The 21,006-nt window shown below is 36.2% G+C and overlaps 1 protein-coding gene across 1 annotated transcript; it reads right to left on the bottom strand.

Annotated features, from left to right (window-relative positions):
* Positions 1-13,906: 13,906 nt before the first annotated feature.
* Positions 13,907-21,003, bottom strand: cdk9 (cyclin-dependent kinase 9 (CDC2-related kinase)). The gene is made up of 8 exons (XM_048165703.1): positions 20,850-21,003; positions 20,351-20,464; positions 20,086-20,167; positions 19,893-19,983; positions 18,899-19,065; positions 18,632-18,803; positions 17,970-18,118; positions 13,907-14,959 (listed from the first exon to the last, which is right to left on the bottom strand). Exons 1-8 carry the CDS (start codon positions 20,888-20,890, stop codon positions 14,594-14,596), a joined length of 1,182 nt encoding a protein of 393 aa, XP_048021660.1. The 5' UTR covers positions 20,891-21,003; the 3' UTR covers positions 13,907-14,593.
* Between the last annotated feature and the right edge of the window lie 3 nt (positions 21,004-21,006).

Below are 21,006 nucleotides of genomic sequence, written 5' to 3'. Positions count from 1 at the left end.
CAGCTAGCAGGACTAGCAGCCAAACACAACCAATGAAGATATGACCACAACTTGATCAACTTCAGGCATCACAAAAGAAAGGCATGGCTAGTCAAATAGACCCTTTTACCTTTTAATTTATGATCGTGGTAGCATCAACTTGCATCTATCATAACCCACACAGCAAAAGGACTCCATGGCGGATCCACCGCGGAGGTATCGCGGCAGAGGTGGAAAGTCCAGGGCTCAGAGAGTAAAAGTCCTGCCATATTTTTTTTCCACCCACTGAAGCATTAATGAGATAAATAAGTGATTAATTGAGTGATGATTGAGCATTATTGAAGACACCTGATGATAACAAGCAGAATCACCAAAGGAGAAAATCACAATTTTTAAGACACCATCACAGAGGTCATGGTTTGCTTTAGTTGAGCTCTTGATCCTTCACTTTCTAATGTTAGAATTTATTTGGGCAGTTTTAACTGCATTAAAACCAACCAGACAAGCAAAGTTAAAAGATGATCAGGTGATGTTGGTTATGTTTTCACATAATCATTATTTGATCTGAATCACTGAACTCATTTAGAGCCCAATCTCTGAGTTAGATTGACATTATTGATTACAGCAGCACTGTGATTATGCTGCAAACTAATTCAAAAGTTTCATCAAAAGTTGTTCTTAGGAAAAAAAAAAAATGCTCTCATTTAGACACACAGATATCAAGAATCAGCCTGTGAATCTCAACAGTGGTGAGAATAATAAAGCATGTTGCAATGCATTCTGGGTGCCACCAATCAAAATTCATCCATGGCTCCCATCATGCATTGCTGCATGAATAAATTATGAGCTGAATTGTCTTAGTAATTTTCTTTATTCTCACTATTTAAATTTTGCTGTTTTTATGTGACTTTTTAGTAGCTTGTTTTCTAATGTTCAGAGTTGATTTGTTTATCAGAATATGTTGCTTGTCACCGTTGTTGAGATTCATACGCTGATTCTTGATGTCTGTGTGTGCCTAAAAGAAGGTTTTTTTTTTTTTTATCAGAACAACTTTTAAGAAATCCTTCATATTTTATTGATAAAGCTGATCTTGTGCTGTAGAATCACAGTGCTGCTATAATCAATAATGTAAATCTAACTTGGGCTCTAAATGAGTTCAGAGATTCAGATCAAATAATGATTATGTGAAAATATTAAAAAGTGAAGGATCAAGAGCCCAACTAAAGCAAACCATGACCTCTGTGATGGTGTCTAAAAAAATTGTGATTTTCTCCTTTGGTGATTCTGCTTGTTATCATCAGGTGTCTTCAATAATGGTCAATCATCACTCAATTAATCACTTATTTATCTCATTAATGCTTCAGTGGGTGGAATAAAAATATGGCAGGACTTTTACTCTCTGACCCCTGGATTACCCACTTCTGTTAAAAAGCATGGATTAGCCAGGACATTATTTAATATAACTCTGATTATATTAATCTGAAAGAAGATAGTCATATACACCTAGGATGGCTTGAGGGTGAGTAAATCATGGGGTAATTTTCATTTTTGGGTGAACTAACCCTTTAATGCCATTTTAGATGTGTTTAACAGTAAAGGCGCGTGCGCGTCCGCGGATCCGACATGGGTCCGCAGGATCCGCTGATTGACAGTAGAATTTATGGCACCGCCCGGATATGCGGACCTGATCCTCTGGGCGGCGCCAAAACGGATGTGACAGTCACGCGGGTTAGGCGACTTGAATGCGGATCCGCCTAGGAGTCCCCTGCTGTGTGGGAATCTTAATAGTAGCCTATCAATATTCATGAAGTCAATTAAAATATCTTTAAGTGTTGTAGAACACAGGTTATTATTAAAGTTTAATTATGGAAGAAAATCAATAACAAATGTATTTGAAACAAAAATGCTTGATGAATTGCACTAATTGTAAAAAATATATGCATTAGGCCGGAGGTCGGCAACCCTTTAGCACTCCCCTAGTGGCTCCCTGGAGCTTTTTCAAAAATGTATGAAAATGGAAAAATATTTTTTGTTTTCATATGGTTTCTGTAGGAGGACAAACATGGCACAAACATTCTTAACGTTTTCCAATGCTGTAAAAATGTGTATAATAAATATTAAATTTCAACATTTCTGTCAACGAAGATTTCCGTCATTTAGCCTCCGACACACGTTTCAGCCTTCAGCGCGGCGCGAGGGTATGCATCGACGTCACTTTCCCGCCGAAAGCGCGCTCCCTCGGCTGGACTGAGTGGCAAAAGAACCTGCTGCGTGACTGGATTTAATAGGGGAAACTGAGAAAACGCGAGTAAAACAAACGAATTACACTAAAGGTTGGACTCGAAAGTGTTTCTTACAACTTGTCAAATAAACCTAATCCATGGATATTGACATGCAGCCAGGAGTCGTGTTTCCTGACATTTATATGTGCCTGATTTGACGCCGGGGAAATAGGCCTACATAAAGCAAATCTGCCTGTGAATATTTTATATAACTACAATATAGGTAGGTTTAAATCCGCGTAATCACTTACATCAATGTTATATATATCGTCATATTGTCCAGCCCTAAAACATATAGTTTTATAGTATAGTTTTTGTCAGTGTTTATTTTAAAACACACAATTATGCAGAATATAACATGGAAAATATTTAATTGATGATTTGTCAACATAATATATAACAATACAATACATATGGAATGATTTTACCTCAAAATCCAACAATTTGACACAAAATGAAAAATGCAAATCCATGTTTCTCTGCCTGGATTCCAGTTGTTTCTGTGAATTGCACCGATCCATTTGCTTCTTTTTTCTGTAGCTTTCAGCAGTTTTTAAATATATACTTCGGGAATACCTTATTATGTATTTGTAGCCTACTTAGTCATTTTGATAGTAGGCTAATAGCCTATAGCTAATATACACTTATAGCCTGTGTTGCCTTCATATAAGGCTTATATAAGGCTTTTAATTTTTTGCGGCTCCAGACAGATTTGTTTTTTGTTTTTTTGGTCCAATATGGCTCTTTGAACATTTTGGGTTGTCGACCCCTGCATTAGGCCTATTAACCGTAGATTATTTTATTTACACAATATAGCCTATATGAGAGAGAAAAAAAATCTAATTAGACACGAACATAATATGAACTGCAACGCTAAATATACTATAGTATTTACTTACACTATAGTATTTACTATAGGCCTAGTATTTTTTTCACCTGGGTGTTTATATATTCATGGTTTGTGATTTTACTTTGTTGTTGGTGCTGTATTTTATTTCATTGGTTACATTTTACAATAATGACCAATGTTTTTGTGGATTTTTAGAGGCATATTAGTGCTGCAACAGTTTCCACTGCCCAGTGTTCTTAAACTGACCAGACAGCACAGGTTGAATGCACACACCTTCAAATTCTCTTCAAAAAGGCTGTTGTTCATGGAGGTATGAATGTTTCTTTTGTATTCTGAATTTAAAATGTTGTTTTTGCAATGCAGTAAGTAGTAATTTTTAGTGGAAGAGCCGTGCTTTCTGATATTGAAAGAGGAAGACCAGGAACAAGCCCTTCTTCAACTTTCACAGGCTGAAATGGATGATGACACACAACTGGCCAAAGAGCCTTAGTGTTTTGCTTACAAATTAAGGATGATATGGACATTTTTCTTAATGAGTGTCTGGACAAAAAGAGTCTTGTAATTAATCGCATGTTTATGGAGATTTTAATTTTTTTTAAAGATTTAATTTGTCATGTACCTGCTGTGCAATAATTTGTTCAATTTACACTCTTATTTTGTTTTTTTTTTAGAGCAAAGCACAGCTAGTAGCTATATAATGCTTTTGCTGCTTAGGGGGAAAAGTACATTTTATTAAAATTAAATAAATAACTTTTGTGTTTTGTTTTTGGGTTGGATAGATCTGAATTTAGTGTACAACTGTGTATTATATATTATGAAAAACAATGGTTCATTCTGAAATGCTTGAATAAAATATACATTTTATGACAAATTAATAAATGTTTATCATTTTTAGTGTTTAAGTTGTGTTCAGTTTATATTTAGTTAATCATTTAAGACATAAAACAAGTTGAAAAACTTTTAAAATATCTCGTAAAATATAATATCGTATTTGTGTGTTTGTGTGTATATGATTAAGTTATTAACAAAATGTGAGAATCTAATAATTTCAGTTAGATCGTTTTAATAAAACATTTGACATTAACATGGTTTTAAACTTTAAAAAGCTCCAAATGGAGCAATGCCTACGAAGATAAATTTCCTCCGCACACTTCCGGTCTCAGGCTAGTTTTTTATTTTTTTATTTTTTTATAAATCTTTATTAAATCTTTACGATACAAACAGTAAGAACACACAAACAGAGTCATTAATACAGAAACAACAAATAATAGACAAGAGCAGAGCCAGGGGGAGTTTCAAATAAATACATTAAAGATAGAGCATAACTGAATGGTTTTAGCAGCCTTCTTATTTTTTTAATCAACCGGCCTCAGGCTAGTCTGGCGCTGTTGTCTTCAGACCGTCATGACACGCGTCGCCTTTAATGTTTGTTTGTTTTTCGCCCCGCCCCGCGCTTACAGTCACGTCACATACCCTTGCACAAAACGCACAAAACGCACAAAACACAAACTCCCTAGTCAAATGGTTCACAACCAAAAGCATAGATCTACTCTTTAGCACATGAAACTATTTTAAACGCCCAACATATCTAAATATCAATCATTTTTCCCTTTACCCCAAAATTTAGACGCTTTGTAGCATCAGTTTGACCAGCAGTTTTGACTGAATCGATGAGAAAAAATCATATTTTGGTGAAATTCACAGAATATGTATAATTAAATTTATGCGATATCACTAAATTGTTGAAGTACAATTCACATAGTTCAAGTTCACATTAATTATTGTTCGACTGTTAAAATATGTCGTAGTTTTAAATGGTTAGACCAAACTATAACTTAGCCTATTTTTACACACTTGGTTAAACCGATATAAAGTTGGTTTGACATTGGACGTTTGACATTCGTCAGAGATTCAACTTCGAAAATACTTCAATAGATCAATAACGATTCAGTATAAGAACAAAAAACAAGTTGTGTTCGAATTGTTTGAAAAAGTAGAAGAGGACACACAATGTAGTTTATGTGTTTAATCTGCATTGCTGTATCAGAAACCTATTCATTTTGTAATGTAAAATAGCAGATAGGGACCGTCTACAAAGTACAAAACGAAGAGGAAATACGCTCAATTTTTCCATCCATATACTTTACTCTTGGGAAAAAGGCGATCAAACTGTGTACACAAAACTTTGAAACATACACACACTCAGTCTCACCTGGTAAAAGACTGTAAATGTTACATATTGGAAAGAATAAAAGTAGTGGTAATAGTAATGTTATTAAGAAAAAGAAGTTTTACATTTTGAGGAAAAACCATAATATTCAATCCCAAATTCAAATAGTGTGATCTATTACTATGTCCTAAAAGAACTGCTTTCAGTTGGTTTTACTATCATAAGTGATGCAAAAGCAATGCTATTGAGATTCAGATGTGATAATACATTTGTATAAAATACATATAGACTAATTTTTCAAATATAGATGTTGTGTGTTGTTGCTGGATCCTAGAAGAACATTTTAAGGTTGGTTTCATCCAGGAAACAATAGCATAACATGTGTTATTGAAAGCAACAATTGAGAAAAATCCCGCAAAGCCTCCTAAAGACTGAGCGTTATTACTGCCCCCTAGAGGAACATGAGGCAATTGTTCTAACTGAGTTTGACATTCAAAATGTAAATAAATTCATTTAAATTCATACAGTGTTCAATCTCAACTTCACAGGGTGTGTCCTGTTACCTGGACCTAAAAGAACATTTTGGTTTTGGTTTTATCCACAGAACTGCAGCAGAAAACATGTTATTGAAAATAAAGATAATACATAAATGAATTAAAAATAAATACAATGCTCTGTTTCAACTTCAAAGGGCGTGTCTAGTCTCTGGTTCCTAGAAGAATAATTTGATGTTGGTTTTACTGTCAAAAGTGATGCTGAAGGCATGCTATTGAAACACAATAATTGCGAAAAATCTCACAAAGCCTCCTAAAGACTGAGCGTTATTACTGCCCCCTAGAGGAACATGATGCAGTTGTTCTGACTGAGTTTGATATTCAAACGATTAATAAATTTATTTCAAGATCATACAGTGTTCAATCTCTGCTTCACAGGTTGTGTCTTGTTACTTAGACCCATAACAACATTTCTATTCATATATTTATGTCATTTGTAATTCAGGTTAAATACTATTGAATTAAATTCAAGCCTGTTTAATTCATTTTAACTAAAATTAACAAAGCTTATTAGCGATTTAAAACACGTTTTAATCCAACAAAGCAAACATGCTTTACAAATAATTTAAATCAATATTTACATGGTATAACAGTAGTAAAAATATATCTCTTACAACTCACATCTATGCCCTGTGACAGCAATAACCAGGTGGTCACCCATACTGCAACTGGTGAAAGAGCTGTTTACCTCATCCCAAGCGTAGGTTTAATTTTGTTGGTGTAACTTAATGCTTTCTAAATGTTAAATAACACTTTTACTTCAGTACAATAAATTAATTTTAGATGTAACCACATAAGATGTAAACACATTTTTTTGCTGTGTGAGTTATGTGTGTTTGTGTGTGAACATTGCATGTGGGGAAATATGCGATTATTTAATTGGATAATAACATTGTTTTTTTTAAAAAAACAAATAAACAAAAAAGTTTTCTGCTATAATTCTGTGACTAAAATCTTTTCTTTTTCTTCTTATTTTTTTTTTTTTTGAGCCAGCAACAACACACACCCTTTGGAATTTAGATGGAAAACTGTATTTTAAATTAATTTCTCAACAGGCTTGAATTTAATTCAATACCATTTATCCTGAATTACAAATGACATAAATATATGAATGAAAATGTTATTTTAGGTCCAAGTAACAAGACACAACATGTGAAGCAGAGATTGAACACTGTATGATTTTGAAATAAATGTATTAAACGTTTGAATATCAAACTCAGTTAGAACAACTTCATCATGTTCCTCTAGGGGGCAGTAATAACGCTCAGTCTTTAGGAGGCTTTGCGAGATTTTTCTCAATTGTTGCTTTCAATAACACATGTTATGCTATTGTTTCCTGGATGAAACCAACCTTAAAATGTTCTTCTAGGAACCAATAACGACACACAGCATTTAAAGTTGAGTTAGAATACAAGTTGAGTTGAGTTGAGCTTATGTCTTTCTTTGAATATCAATAGCTCGCCTTGTGCTACAGTTCTATGAATGAAACCAACCTTAAAATGTTCTTCTAGGAGCCAGCAACAACACACAACATTTGAAATTGAGATAGAAAACTGTATGTATTTTAAGTGAATTTATTATCAGATTTGAATTTAATTCAATAGCATTTACCCTGATTTACAAATGAGATAAAAACCTGCATGGAAATGTTCTTTTAGGTCCAGGTAACAGGACACACCCTGTGAAGCAGAGATTGAACACTGTATGAATTTAAATGAATTTATTTAAATTTTGAATATCAAACTCAGTTAGAACAACTTCATCATGTTCCTCTAGGGGGCAGTAATAACGCTCAGTCTTTAGGAGGCTTTGCGAGATTTTTCTCAATTGTTGCTTTCAATAACACATGTTATGCTATTGTTTCCTGGATGAAACCAACCTTAAAATGTTCTTCTAGAAACCAGTACAGACACACAGCATTTGAATGCGAGTTAGAACACTTTATTTATTTTCACTGAGCTCATGTCTTTCTTTGAATATCAATAGCTCGCCTTGTGCTACAGTTCTGTGACTAAAAGCAACATAAAAATGTTCTTCTAGGAGCCAGCAACAACACACAACATTTGAAGTTGAGATAGAAAACTGTATGTATTTTAAATGAATTTATTATCAGATTTGAATTTAATTCAATAGCAAATGAGAGAAAAACCTGCATGGAAATGTTCTTTTAGGTCCAGGTAACAGGACACACCCTGTGAAGTTGAGATTGAACACTGTATGAATTTACATTAATTTATTTAAATTTTGAATGTCAAACTCAGTCAGAACAACTTCATCATGCTCCTCTAGGGGGCAGTAATAACGCTCAGTCTTTAGGAGGCTTTGCGAGATTTTTCACAATTACTGCGTTTCAATAGCATGCCTTCAGCATCACTTTTGACAGTAAAACCATCAGAAAAACATTTTTCAATGCCACTGTAACATTGGGCTTGCTTGGCTGGAGCTAAATTCTTATATTTAGCTTAGTGATATCAGTAAAGTTGCATAATAGCTTTTTCAAATTTTCTTTCATAATTGATAAACTACATGCTACATCAATCTTGATATTGAACTGAACTGAATTAACTTGAGCTTAAGCAAAGTTATGTCCAAAAGATTTCTTTTCAATGTCTTTGTCACAAAAGTTGTACAATGAAAAGATGTCCACTGAGGAGCCAGAATGAAAATTTTTAACTTCTGAATGTCCAATATAGACGTTCGTTGGATCTCTGTACAAGGTTTAAAAAAAAAGAGCCATGGATCCATCCATAGACAGTAAAACACATGTTCACACCTTTAGACAACTTAGCATCTGTAATTCACACATCTTTGGATCAGTTGGGACTCGAACCGCAGGAACCTTCTTGTTGTGAGGAGACAGTGTTTTCCACTGAGACACTTGTTCTGCCCTTAGACACATTCATAAAATTCACATACTTATAGAATAATTACTTAAAAATTATACTATATATATTTAAACTATATATATTTCAGACTTTTTTCATGTTTGTATATAAAATAAAATAAAAAACATTTACAGGTACAAAACTCTGTTTGGATAGATGCTCAAATGTACAACATACACAGTAAAATCCTCAGTGAACACTGATCTGTGTTTATATAAGTCCAATCTACACAATGTTAAAAGAAACACTGAAACAATGTTGAAGTTTATGAGATAATTAACTGATGATTCAGCATTTGATAAAATCAACTGCAAGTAAAAGACGCTGAACCTCTCAAAATCTGATTAAACTCCACAAACAGCATTACCAGCTTCACTTATTAGTAACCAGACTGACTTTATTACTGTCACACGTATACAGAAATTATTGAGAATTAACAGATTTATTTGTTGGTGTTTGTTTCATTTGAAGTCACCATCGTGGTGGAGAGTGTTTGCTTTAGTTGGGATCTTGGTCCTTGTACTTCATCTGTTAACTTTTCATTGGCTGCTGTAGATGTGGGACACATTTGTCACAATGTGTTGTGACAATACACATTTGTTTTGGCGAAGAAAGTCCAGATAAAGCCAAATCAACTTCTTGTTGATAACAAAATCATCACAGAGCAAAAATCTACTTTTCGGTTTTTAATTTTCTGTTTATATTTGGCATTTACGTCCAACAACCTTGTGAAACTGCATTATTGCACCAATAGCATTAAATTATCAGTTATCCTGAAGCTAGATAAAAAGCATGTGCACAAGACATTTGAGCGGGAGTAATCATGTCGTCACACACAGACATCAAGATTTTGCATGTGATTCACAACAATGGTGACAATCAAAACAAGGATGAGTTTTTTAGTTTTGATTGTCACCATTATTGTGAATCATATCCAAAATAATGATGTCTATGTGTGTGACTTCATGATATACTCAATCAAATCTTGTGCATGCTTTTTACCCACCTTCAGATCAGTTTAATTAAAAACATACCATTAGATGCTCATTTTACCATTTTTCTATAACAAGGAGTTGATAACAACTTATCCTGCTTCATCTAGGCTTTTTTTTTTTTTGCCACAACAAATGTGTTTTACAAACACAGTTATAACAGCCAAATAAAAGCTAACAGAAGAAGAATGAGGACCAAGATCCCAACTAGCAACACTCTCCACCTTGATGGTGACTTCAAATGAAACAAACATCAACATCTAAACTTCTGTTAATTCTCAATAATAACCTCTGTAGATGTGTGACAGAAATAAAGTCAGTCTGGTTAGTAATAAGTAAAGATGGTAATGCTGTTTGTTTAATCCTCCTCTGCTTGATTTTAGCAAATGTTCAATCATCTATTATTTGATCACTTAAAGGGATAGTTCACCCAAAAATGAAAATTCTATCATCATTTACTCACCCTCAAGTTGTTCAAAATCTGTATAATTTTCTTTGTTCTGTTGAACACCAAGGAAGATATTTTGAAGAAAGTTTGTTACCAGGCCACTTTGGGGCACCATTGACTTCCATAGTAGGAAAAAAACTACTATGGAAGTCAATGGTGCCCCAAAACTGTTCAGTTTAACACATTCTTCAAAATATCTTCTTTTGTGTTCAGCAGAACAAAGAAAATTATACAGATTTTGAACAACTTGAGGGTGAGTAAATTATCGCGACGCGCAGAATTTTGCCGCAAGCGCACCGCATGACAAGAATTTTGGGTAAACTATAGCCATGGTGGTTTTTATATCTTTCAATATATCTCGTAGTAGAACTAATGCAAGGGCTAGAAATCATTTATCCTTGCAGAAAATCCTGTTCCTCTTGGAAAGCTCAGTTCATGGTTGCATAGCAACGACCGACGCCACGGGAGCGCAGCGCTTTGGGAAGAAGGAGAAGCGGTGCGGCCGCGCCTTCCACGCGTTTTTAGACGCGATATGTAAACGTCTAAGTTCATGTTAAATTTAACATTTTTTTCAGTGACAGACAGCCCTATTCAACTGTTAATTTGAATACAGAAGGTTTTTATTAAATTTTTATATTTATTTATTTTATTGAAATGTGATCTTGTATGTACAACAAGGAAAATTATTGAAATTTGTTCATGTTTTTTTAATAAATCTTGTTTGAATTTCAGTTTCATTTTGTTCAAAATATCGTGATACGTATCGTAATCGTGAACTCCGTATCGAGTAACGTACGTACTGACCTGAGCGTATGTTACACCCCTGTTTATATCTACACAGAGTTTTGTTCCTGTAAATGTTTTTAATTTTATTTTATTTTACATATAAACATGAAAAATAGTATGATATATGTATGTTTGTATGTATGTCTATGCATAAGGGAAGCACAAGCGGCTCAGTGGAAAACACTGTCTCCTCACAACAAGAAGGTTCCTGGTTCGAATCCCAGCTGAGCTAGAAAGTCTTTGTTCAGATCTGGTTTCTCTCGAATTTATATTTTCAAATCCGTTAAAGGATTATTAGGCTGCATAAATTAGGTCAGCCCGAACCGGGAACACTTCACCAGATGTACCCGTTACATCAGAAGAAGAATGGCATCTACGCTAATATTAGTCTTTCTGTTTATCCCGAGGCTTATCGTAGTCAGCCGGATCCGGGCCATATCCAGGTGAGATTGAGGACCTGCACATTGACACGACCACAACGCAGCCCTGAAGTATCAGCAGAGATCGAGTCAACTAGATCATCCATTGTGAAGGCCTCATCAACACGATAGCCAGTAGCACAGTTCCTCAACAAACCGTCCATACCGGCATGATGAATACGATCCTCAACTGGATGGAACTGAAATAAATACTTTGAATGTTGCGATCCTATCCGACTTATGATAGCAACCCGAGTCGTAACAAAGGACTGTTCGCCAGAGGAGAACTGGCCCCCCGACTAAGCCTGGTTTCTCCCAAGGTTTTTTTTCTCCATTTTAACACCTGATGTCACCTGTTGGAGTTTGGGTTCCTTGCCGCTGTCGCCTTTGGCTTGCTTAGTTGGGGACACTTGACATTTGATATTCAACAGTGCTTTGATCTGCCTGCTTTAACACCATTCTTTAAGAGCTGTTGTATAGCCAAAATTATATACCAGTTATCAATGTAAAGCTGCTTTGACACAATCTGCATTGTAAAAAGGGATATATAAATAAAGGTGACTTGACTTGATAATCCAAAGATGTGTGAATTACAGATGCCAAGTTGTCTAAAGGTGTGAACATGTGTTTTACTGTCTATGCTCATTTTTTAACCTTGTACAGAGTTTCAACGAACGTCTATATTGGACGTTCAGAAGACGTCATAAAAACTTTTATTCTGGCTCCTCAGTGGATATCTTTTCAATGTACGACTTTTGTGAAGAGACGTCTTCTGGACATAACTTTGCTTAGTGGGAATTATGAAAAGATTGTATTGGTAGCACTAATAACATAACCAATTACATATTTTGTGTACAGTATACAAGCGCACCGCCATCTTTATAAAATTGTCTTTGAAATTACATTTTGCGGTAGATCTACATTTCAATGGCATCACTGTCAAAGAATATTTACTTTACAAGAATATTTAATATAACGAGCGAGCGCAGCGCTGAAAAGGGGCGGAGCTACATAAGGTCTTTGAAATTGTTTATTCTGTGAGTGAGCGTTGTGTGTGTTCACTAAATTGCTTTTAAGTGAAAAAAAAACAAAAGATCGTTTTTTCTTCCACATGTACTTTGTAGACGGTCCCTATCTGGCCTAAGCGCTAGCGCATCACTGCTAGAGATAAAATATGTTGCTACACATTAAAGAGGATTAAAACTCACAAACTGCGATGTGTGCTTAGTTCTATGTTATAATACCTTTCAAATAAGGCACTTTTTTTACATTTATAATTATTCACAAAGAATCTATTGAAAATTTTCGTGACCGAATATCTATCGAATATCTAATATCCAACGTCAAACCAACTTTATATCGGTCTTGGTTAACCGTGTTTAATTCACCACATTGCTTAACAGAGATACGAAGTGAATCCATATTTAGACTCATTGCAGTAAGATTTAATGTTATAAAATACTTACAGTTTACTATGAGCTCCATGCTTTCCCATCTTATCAGTTTCTCTGTTTTTTTTTCGCCCCGCGCTCAGTCGGTCACAAACACAAACCAAAACGTATAGTGGGCGTGGTTTTCAGATCGACGTCACCGTCGACTGTTAGGACTGCGGTCACGCCCACTGAGTAGCAAAAGACCGAGCGGCAGCATTGGTTTTCAGCGTGAATGCCGTGGAAAACACACAAAACACAAAACGGGAAAGAGCGTTGTGATTGACTGTACAAATAGCTTTGACAGAAATATAGTATATATTTAAAAACTGCCGAAAGCTACAGAAAAAAAAAGAAGCAAATGGATCACTGCAATTCACAGAAACAGCTGGACTCCAGCAGAGAAACATGTTTTGCAGTTATCATTTTGTCACAATGTTGGATTTTGAGGTAAAATCATACTGTATTTATTGTATTGTTATATATTGTGTTGACAACTCATCAATTAAATATTTTCCATCTTATATTCTGCATAATTGGGTGTTTTTAAATAAACACTGACAAAAACTATAGGCCTACTATAAAACTATGGGCTGGACAACGGGTATTACCTGGATTACGCAGATATAAACCTATCTATTGTAGTTACATAAAATATCCACAGGCAGAAAAAGTGAGACTGAGAGGACTTTAGCTCCAAAGCGCACACCTCGAGGATTTTGATTGATTTAATGTTTATGGAGTTATGTTGCAGATTTCGGATCAGACACCCATCGGTCTTTGTCAGTCACGTTTGTTATATTTTACTCAAAAAGTTTTTTTGCATTATTGTACTTGCAATTTTTATGAGCAAAGATTAATTAGACTACATGTAAAATACTTTGTCACACCGTGGAACCAATGTAATAGTTTATCTGCCATTTAAAAGGGTGCGGGAGAAACAGTTGTCACATTTTCTGCGAGTTTATAAATCTTTTTGTTTATAATTTTTTTAACCAGTGGGGCACACAGAATTTTGCAACTGGCCCCAATTGAGTTCCTTTATAACCATTTTCCTTTCAAGACCAGATATCAGCCCAGTTAACAAAAAATACCAAAAAGAACACCAGACTTGTTAGTACTTCAATCATTACCATCTTCATGACCCAAGTGAGAAATGAATGGTGGGAAATGTGAAGGTTTTATTGGTGTATTATACTTACAAGTAACTTAAACACCATGAAACCAAACGCATGATCTTACAAATAAAAACATTCTTTAAAAATAACAAGAACGTAAATTAACAATAAAATCTGAACAGAAGTTAACCAGGGGTTTAAATAAATGTTAAACAATCTCCTACACAAAAAGCAGTAAAGCTTTTCAATACAAAAATCATCTTATCAGGAGATTCACATCCAACACTAGACTGAATCTGTGCATGAAAACAGAAACCTGATCATGAAAACACTAAGTTACACTTTTTTCTCTCCCACAATGCCCTGGCAGCACAATAAGACACTCGTATCTCCGTTCCTGGATCAGCTCTGGTAATAAAGCATCAAGTCATATCAATTGAGCTCATCTCGTGCTCATTCAGTATTTTTTGTAATATTAATGAAGCTTCTGTGAGAGCAAACACTAAACAACAGGAAATGTATCTGCATATTTCATAGATTTCCAACACAAAACTCTGAGGAAGCAATAACTCAAGAGATATGAGGAAAAGTCTTATTTTATAATTGAGACCACTAAAGGTTCAGTTCAAGTCTCTGTCCTTCTTGACCAATCACAGACTGTCCAAATAAAACTAATTAAATCAAAAGACCCTGTCGAACTCTGATTGGCTGGTGGTGGCAGGGTTTCTGTTCTGATTGGCTGGCTGCTGGGGCATGTGACCTCTCCTGCGTGGCGGTGCCAGGTACTCAAACATGGAGGTGTTGTGCGTGGAGAGCATGTTTTTGAGGTCAGAGGGCATGGGGTCGGACCAGAAGAAGTCGTGGTTGAGAGCGTCGTCGCTGTCGATCCTCTGAGCCGGATCCAGAACCAGCAGCTTGTCGATGAGATCCAGAGCGTACGGGTCTTTCACATAAGCCTTGAGCCTGTCCTTCACCTTCCGCTTCTGACCTTTAGGAAGCTCCATCTTCTGATAGAGCTCATACTTCTTATCCACACCGGGCCAAACCTGAGACAGCAAATGATAAAAACATGCAAATAAATACATAAATGAACATGGATTTAAGTTTTATATTTATGCTTTTTGTACTTATTTTATATTAAAAATAAACAGAGAGACTTGAAAACTATTAAGAAATAAAATTAGAACTTGAGAAAGAATTAAAAAAACTAGTTCTCACATGTGCACTGCAATAAATTAGAAATGTACACATTGGTTTGTTGATGGACGTACACTTGTTAATGCTGATGTTGAGGAATTACAGTAGCAAATCTCATGATGAACGTCAAACTGAGCAGTGTATAACTGAGAAAAGTCCTGCTCAAATCGTTCTTGCGATGGAGGTTTAGGTAGAAAAACTAGTTCTTCTGATATATCATCGGACTCGCTCTCAGATTGATATCCATTGTTACTGTATTTACAGTGCGTAAATCGCTGAGCTTTAGGAAGCATACGGAGCTAAATCAGTTATGGTAATGGGCGTTTGTTTCAGACTTGCACTGTAAGTGGTAGACCAATCACAACAGACTGGGCCGTCTGGCCAATCAGAGCAGAGCAGGCTCACGGAAAGGAGGGATTTAGTGAGACTGAAGCATCGGACGAGTCATTTAAGAGTCACTGAGAAACGTGGTGCTGTGCAATGTATACTATGAGAAAATGAAAGTGTATTTTGACCTTTGATGCGTGTAAACCTGTTGTAGGAGACTCCAAAACAAAATTAAGAACCTTTAAAAGAGCATAATAAGGGCACTTTAAGAAGTTGAGACCAAGTCTTAACACTCATGGACCTTTAAGAATCACACTTAATCTCAAGTGACTTATTCTTACAATTTTGACACTCACGACTAAAATACAAAACAGTTGGACACAATACAAAAAAGCTCAAAAGAACAATCACTGGGATGAAGGTTTATGACTGGGCAAGTGCTTTAAGACGTGCATTTATATTAGAAATTCTTTCCAGCGCTGGAGAGAGCCAAGCGTGTAGGCCTGAAAACAGATGTGGAGGCTGCTTTGATCCCGCTTATCATGTGAGTAACACTGGGTTGAGATTGTCTTGAGCTGCTGTGCTGTTTTTGACTATCAATAAACACTTTGTATTTACTTGTGTAGTGTATGTTCATTTTTTGTGCATCCTTGTCGTTCATTCATCATCTGCGTTTTATTTTTCGTGAAACATTTTGTTGCGCGTCAGCTGTGATAAACACTGACATCCACTCGCATTGTGTGTGTAATGGTGCATTCACACCAGACGCGACTGAAGCGTTAAGCGCGAGTGATTTACATGTTAATTCAATGCAAAGACGTGACAGACATCCTGTGTAGTGATCGACCGATATTGATTTTTTATAACTGATACCGATACCGATTATTTGCATGTTTATGTACCTGATAACCGATATGCAGAACCGATATTTATTTACTGTTATACTTCTGTTTTTGACATTTATTACAACACAAATGAGCTGAACAAACCATTTTATTTATAATAATCACTCCCTCCTTGCATACAAAAAAAAACTTTATATTTATTAACTAAATAATGGTTATGTAGTAAATCAAATGATTATATAATCTAGGGTGTTTAAACGAGATAATCTTGTCAAAAATTTCATGCAGTGGCCGTGCTTGAGGCTTCCTGATCATCAACCCATTCAGGTGCTGAGCAATATGAATGAACTTTTTTTTCCGAGACTATATAAAGTTAAACAGCACTTGTCAGTTGGCATTTTATGATCTAAATTTAATCTAACGTTAAATCATGAAATGCCAACTGACAAAGTGCTGTTTGACTATAACTTAATCAACCGCGATCGCGCATGGAGATAATAAATAATTAATTTCCACAAAGCGGTAGGCTATATTTATATGTGTATTAGCGAAATAATTGTTATGTAGTAAATGATAATATAATCTAGGGTGTTTAAACAAGATAATCTTGTCAAAAGTTTCATTCAGTGGCCGTGCTTAAGCCTCCTGATCATCCGTCAGTTGCTAAGCAATATGAACGAACTTTTTCTTCTAGACTAATGGCGAGCAAATACAACAGATAGAGAATTAAATTCAGCGCTTTTATTTTCAACATGCACTCATTCATGTCTGTTTTATTTAATTCATGAAAAGTTACGTCTTTATTGGGGCAGGACATGACGAATTACACTATGTGACTCAATGAGTTCGTCTCAATTGTTTAGAAACATGCTGCATAAATTAACTATATCAGGAATTTATGTCTCAGATCTCATTTGTGCATGTCTGTTATGTTAAATAAAGTTGATTAATTAAAGCAAACCAAGTAGAACATATACTTTACCTGTGCACTGAGTTGTTGTTGACTGATCTCCTCAGACGCCCGGGCTGCAATGGCGGAAATCTCAAAAAGCCCACAAGATGGCGCCGTAAATCGGCGAATCCGATATTACAAAACCGATACCCGATTATGGAAAAATGCTTAAATATCGGGAAAAATATCGGTAAACAGATACATCGGTCGATCACTAATCCTGTGGCGCGTTTCGTGCGAATGAGGCGGCGCGAATTGAGCGATTCGGGTATTTGACGAGTGAGTAAACTCTAAATGCTCAAGCGTCCAACTACGCGCAAATAGCACGATTTATTCGTGCAAGTCACGTCTGGTGTGAACGCCCTATAACAGTGGCCAGATAGTGAGTTTTGCAGGTAAACCACTGTGCACTGACGGCCGCTAGAGAATGAGGTGTTTGGCGTAATTGTCAGTGCACTCGCCTCGCCTGCCAGCAGCGATCGGGCCAAGGTTCGAGATCCGACACTGACCAGAGTGGTTAGCAATAGGATTGGAGAGTGAGTTTGAGGCGGAGCAATGAAGAGAGGGGTGGGTTTGTTTGGGTTGGTTTCAAATATCAACAATGTCCAACAGCGTTTTTGAAAATCTACTTAACCCACCTTTAATAGTAATCATTCTCGGTTGACTATTTGTGATCTGATCACCCACAAAAAATGTAAATGGATCTGTAATAATGTGTGTGTGTGTGTGTTTTACCTCAGGAGTAATAGAGCCACACAGTTGGCTAATGAGGGTGAGCTGGTGTTGTTCTGTGTTGCCCTGCATGATGGGGCTTCTGGTCCACATCTCTGCCATGATACACCCTCCACCCCACAGATCTATAGGAGGCCCGTAGTCTCTCTCACCTAAAAAAAACCAACAAATACACAAAGTGAGGAACCATTAACCTAATCCCACAAAAAAGGAAAACAATAAGCAGTTTCAATTCTGCTCAAAAACAGAACCTGCCTTTTTAAGAATTATATCATTTCCTGTCAACAGAGAAAAAGTTCACCCGTCAACTGTCTTTTTAATTATCTTTATTTGGTACATACGCCTCTCTCATTTTCTCCCTCCCTCTTCTTCAGATACATGCACATGAGTATGTGACAGAAAGACAGAGAGAGAGGGAGAGAGAGTGCTTCAGCCATGTGATATTGAGAAAATGGCATTTTTTAATGCACATGTTCAAAGCATTTACGAATCAATTCTTTCTACATTGTTCTTATACTTAATTCTCCGTAAGCAGGTAATGCCTGTTAATTAAAATTTCTCTTCATATTTGTCAACAGGATCTGGTTTCCATTTACCATTGAGAAAAAAAAATGTAATACAAAAATGAATCAAAATGAATTTCAACAGGGTTTCTCTTCACTCACCAAGCAGTAGTTCAGGCGGTCGGTACCACAGTGTGACGACCCGGTTTGTGTAGCGGTTCCCCTGACTGTTCTTAGCCAAACTAAACGCTCTGGCCAAACCAAAATCAGCCAGCTTCAGAACGCCATCTCTGGTGATCAGAACATTAGCAGCCTTCATGTCTCTGTGGAGGATCTGACACAAACACACACAACACTTCAGTCTGAGCCTGTAAACGTCACGGTGACAACATTTACATCAGGTAATGTGGGAATACTGCCATGTCTCACCTTGTTTCTGTGTATGTAGTAAAGCCCGTTCAGCAGCATCTGCATGACCTTCTTGATCTCAGCCAGGGTGAATTTAACATTAGCGTTGCTCAGCAGTCCAGCGAGGTCATGCTCACAGAAATCAAACACCAGATAGATGCTGCCTTTATAACGGTTAAACTGAGTGGCTAGAGCGAAAGAGACAAGCAGAATAAACTGTTACTGGCATTGTTGAATCATTTCAAATCATAAGGTTGCCCTACAAATAAAGCTTATACGTCAGTTTGACTGAATTAACTGTCAATGTTCCTTCATGTTTTATTTTCAGACATCATGAGAATAACGCAACGCTTGGTATTTTAACGTGACGTTATAAGAATATCTATAGCAAGAGCTCTTTCAGTCACTGCATTGTTTTTCTCATGATTTATTTCTTTCGTCTCTTTGCATTCTACTGTATTAGTATGAAAAGAACAACATATAATGCACATTTGTGGTTTGTTCTCATGGTTTAATTTACGATATATCCATTATTAATTCACTGGAATGCAAGCTGTTCTCCACAGATCATCACGTCTCTTTCCAGGTTTGTTTTCACAGGTAAATACAATTTATTATCTGTAAAAATGATGGAAATCACTTTGAAATAGTATCACGCAATGCTGAAGTTAATGAACATTTTGATTAAGGCAACATATGTTACATAATACAGATATATATCACTACAGTGATATCTAACCTGTCCGTTATTGCTTTGCAAAATAATTTTGCTTTTGGGATTATTTATTCATGGTCTGTTGAAAGTACCTTGTTGATGCTTTTACACTTTTAAATGTACTTTTAATGTTTGATAGTGGAAGGGTGAGTAAAATAATGTCATCTCAACGTTTTATTGTGTTAACAGAGCGAGCCTTTCACTGATTGTTTACATCTTAACGGAAGTGACACCCATAAAGCGCCATGCGTAGGATAATAAGGTGTATAATGCCACATTTACATAAAAACAGATCTTCACCTTTTGTTCTGCAGATCTCAATGAGGTTCACCACATTCTCATGTTTCAGCAGCTGTAAGATCTTGATCTCCCTCAGAGCTGTGATGGGAAACTGAGAAGGAAAGCAAAATATAGATAAATACCCTCATAGAACAAAATACAGGATGACAGGAGATGCTCTTGGTTTATGTAGGATGGAGCTGCATCTTCTCACCCCTTCTTTCTCATTCTCCATAAGTACTTTTTTCAAAGCCACCTTCTTCCCCGTCTGTCTGTGTTTGGCCTTAAATACCTCCCTTCAGAGAGAAAACACATCAGAGAATCACTAAACCTCACCAAATATCCAGACAGAAATCACATATAGCATGAGGTTTAATGACAGTGACCCACGGTCATTATATCAGCCACTGTTTTCCTGACAGTAATAAACATTAAGGTACATAATAGTGCATTTACTTACACAAGCATCAAATACTCACCCGAAAGTTCCCTGTCCGATCTTCGCCAGCTTCTCATATTTAGAGAACTCATCACAGAAGGGAAACTCGACCCCATCATAGTATTTAGACATGATGGCCGTCTCTCTGTCCGGCCTGACACAAACACAAGAGGAGGAGCTCTCATTGACTTCTGGTGTTCTTACATCGAGATAATTATAATTATGATACTCTTACAGACGCATTTTGGCAGAATTATGTTTTAATATTGTTTTAATAATATATGTTTTAATAAACGCCATATGTAGTCTTTTAAGAGGCTGTTTTGGTTGTGTGGGTGATCTCATGTTGTTCATTCGGCCCGGACAAAGACCCAAATCCAGACCCACACACAGAAATATCAGCTTTACAGCCTCGTTTAAAAGACTAAATATATTTAACCAGTACAACTGGGTGCTTGACATGTTCAAGATCAACAAAAGTGTTGATTTAATACTTCAAATTACTGATAAGAGACATAAAATTAATAAAATATTTGTACTTCTCCCCGCCGGCGGAGCTTCCGGTTTTGTCGCGCTGCATCCTTGCTGTTCCTCTGCGGTCCGCAGGACGGATTCAACCGCGTCAAGAAAAACTCTACCGCCTCCTGCCGCCCGGAAGATCCGCAGTCTTGCACGTAACTTCCTCTAGTCACATGC

This window comes from Megalobrama amblycephala, linkage group LG18 (genome assembly GCF_018812025.1).
Source record: "Megalobrama amblycephala isolate DHTTF-2021 linkage group LG18, ASM1881202v1, whole genome shotgun sequence".
Classification (NCBI taxonomy): domain Eukaryota; kingdom Metazoa; phylum Chordata; class Actinopteri; order Cypriniformes; family Xenocyprididae; genus Megalobrama; species Megalobrama amblycephala.
The sequence above is the reverse complement of the archived record's forward strand: the minus strand, read 5'-3'. Positions and strand labels throughout refer to the sequence as shown.